The 1,478-nt window shown below is 39.4% G+C and overlaps 1 protein-coding gene across 1 annotated transcript in view; it reads right to left on the bottom strand.

Annotated features, from left to right (window-relative positions):
• LOC144975280 (uncharacterized) overlaps positions 1–860 on the bottom strand; it is a 34,904-nt gene extending 34,044 nt beyond the window's left edge. The window contains exon 1 of the mRNA XM_078919221.1: positions 1–860. This exon is cut by the window's left edge and continues 986 nt beyond it. Within this exon, the coding sequence (XP_078775347.1) occupies positions 1–343 (343 nt within the window). The 5' untranslated portion in view covers positions 344–860.
• Between the last annotated feature and the right edge of the window lie 618 nt (positions 861–1,478).

Raw genomic sequence — 1,478 nt, 5'->3', positions numbered from 1 at the left:
GATCTGAAGTTCTGCTTGCCGGTTTGTTGTACAGAAAAGATGAAACCGAAGACGCCGATGACGATGATAGAGGAGGTGTTGGAGAACCAAAGTTGGACACAATTCCAGGATGAAAGAATGAGGATGTATCAGTATATCCAGGCGGTTCCCCTCTCATCCCATATCCTTGTAACGATTGAAGGTTTGGTGTTGAAACGTAATTGGAGTAGCATGAAGTGGGATCACCATTTTCCGAAGGCATATAGCCCGGGTGCTGAAATTTGATTGAAGATGCATCGTATCCCGTCACAGGCCCGTATATAGAACTGCTATAGACTGTAGGTTCGAAATGTTGGGGATGCATGCTGGGTTTAATGTATAAAAATGTTTAGAATTCAGTTATTATCACGAATACCAACGTTAATCCTTTGTTGTAAATCATATCACTGTTATGTTTTTGTTTTGCACGTTGCGAGTTTAATCAATTCGTTCCGAATATAACACCACACGACGGATTAAGAGAAACGCGTACAACTTGCAAACTGTTTATGAAAATTGGGTGAACAATGGCTACATATGTTCCACAACACGAGCTCCAATTTAGAATAAAAACATTGCAACAACAATACTCGGAAAGGGATAAAGAGTTGAGTTATCGCCGGCAACTAGGCTTAAGGATGCTGGAAAACACAGCACCAAACAGATGGCAGTTCAAAACTATGAGCATGAAGTTTGGAACTCAAACTGCAGACAAACTGGTCCAAAACACGGGGGTGATGTATATCTGTATAGGATAACACCAGCGAGGGGTTTAATCCCTTTATTGTAAGCAGCTATAGTCCCAGAAGGCTACAGCGGCAATGTTTACTTATTTTACCACAAGAGACATATCTTCTTGCCTGACAATTATGAAGCAGTGTTGCTATTGGTCGCAGTTTTCGATGTTTTCCATCATTGGAAGAAATCGTTCCTTCTATCACCAAAGTGGGAGGCAACATTTTCCTCTTATCATCCAGAAGGTGGACCCAAAATTTTAATCTCTGCCTTATTTCGTTCCACAGTTAGACATTTCAAAGTATTCCAAGTTTTATCGTAATCCTTAAACCAACATTTGGAGACCATATCAACATCTTATCAGCGGTGGGCGGGATCCAAAAACCTCCCACGATCACAAGTCGGCGACAGAACTTAAGATTGGACTTCCCTCGAGCGTGTTTTGCCAGGATCATTTTAATTATACACTTAGTTACGACTAAATGAGGAAAGAATTTTGAAAATTAGAGAATTAGCCGTATGACGCTCCTGATTACGTGAAATTGGAGACCAACTGCATTAAGTGGATGAATCAAAATGTCAAACAGAGGGAAGAGGTTGGATTTACGATAAAATTGAAACAAGAAGAAGATTGTTATAACATTCAAGAAGTTTTATGAGAAAGTTGTATTTTAATTGTGGTTAAATATATATGATTTACCTGACTTGAAGTAGGATTTGAATCT

Source organism: Berghia stephanieae, chromosome 6 (genome assembly GCF_034508935.2).
Source record: "Berghia stephanieae isolate SIO BIC M18660-M18661 chromosome 6, UCSD_Bste_1.3, whole genome shotgun sequence".
NCBI lineage: Eukaryota > Metazoa > Mollusca > Gastropoda > Nudibranchia > Aeolidiidae > Berghia > Berghia stephanieae.
The sequence above is the reverse complement of the archived record's forward strand: the minus strand, read 5'-3'. Positions and strand labels throughout refer to the sequence as shown.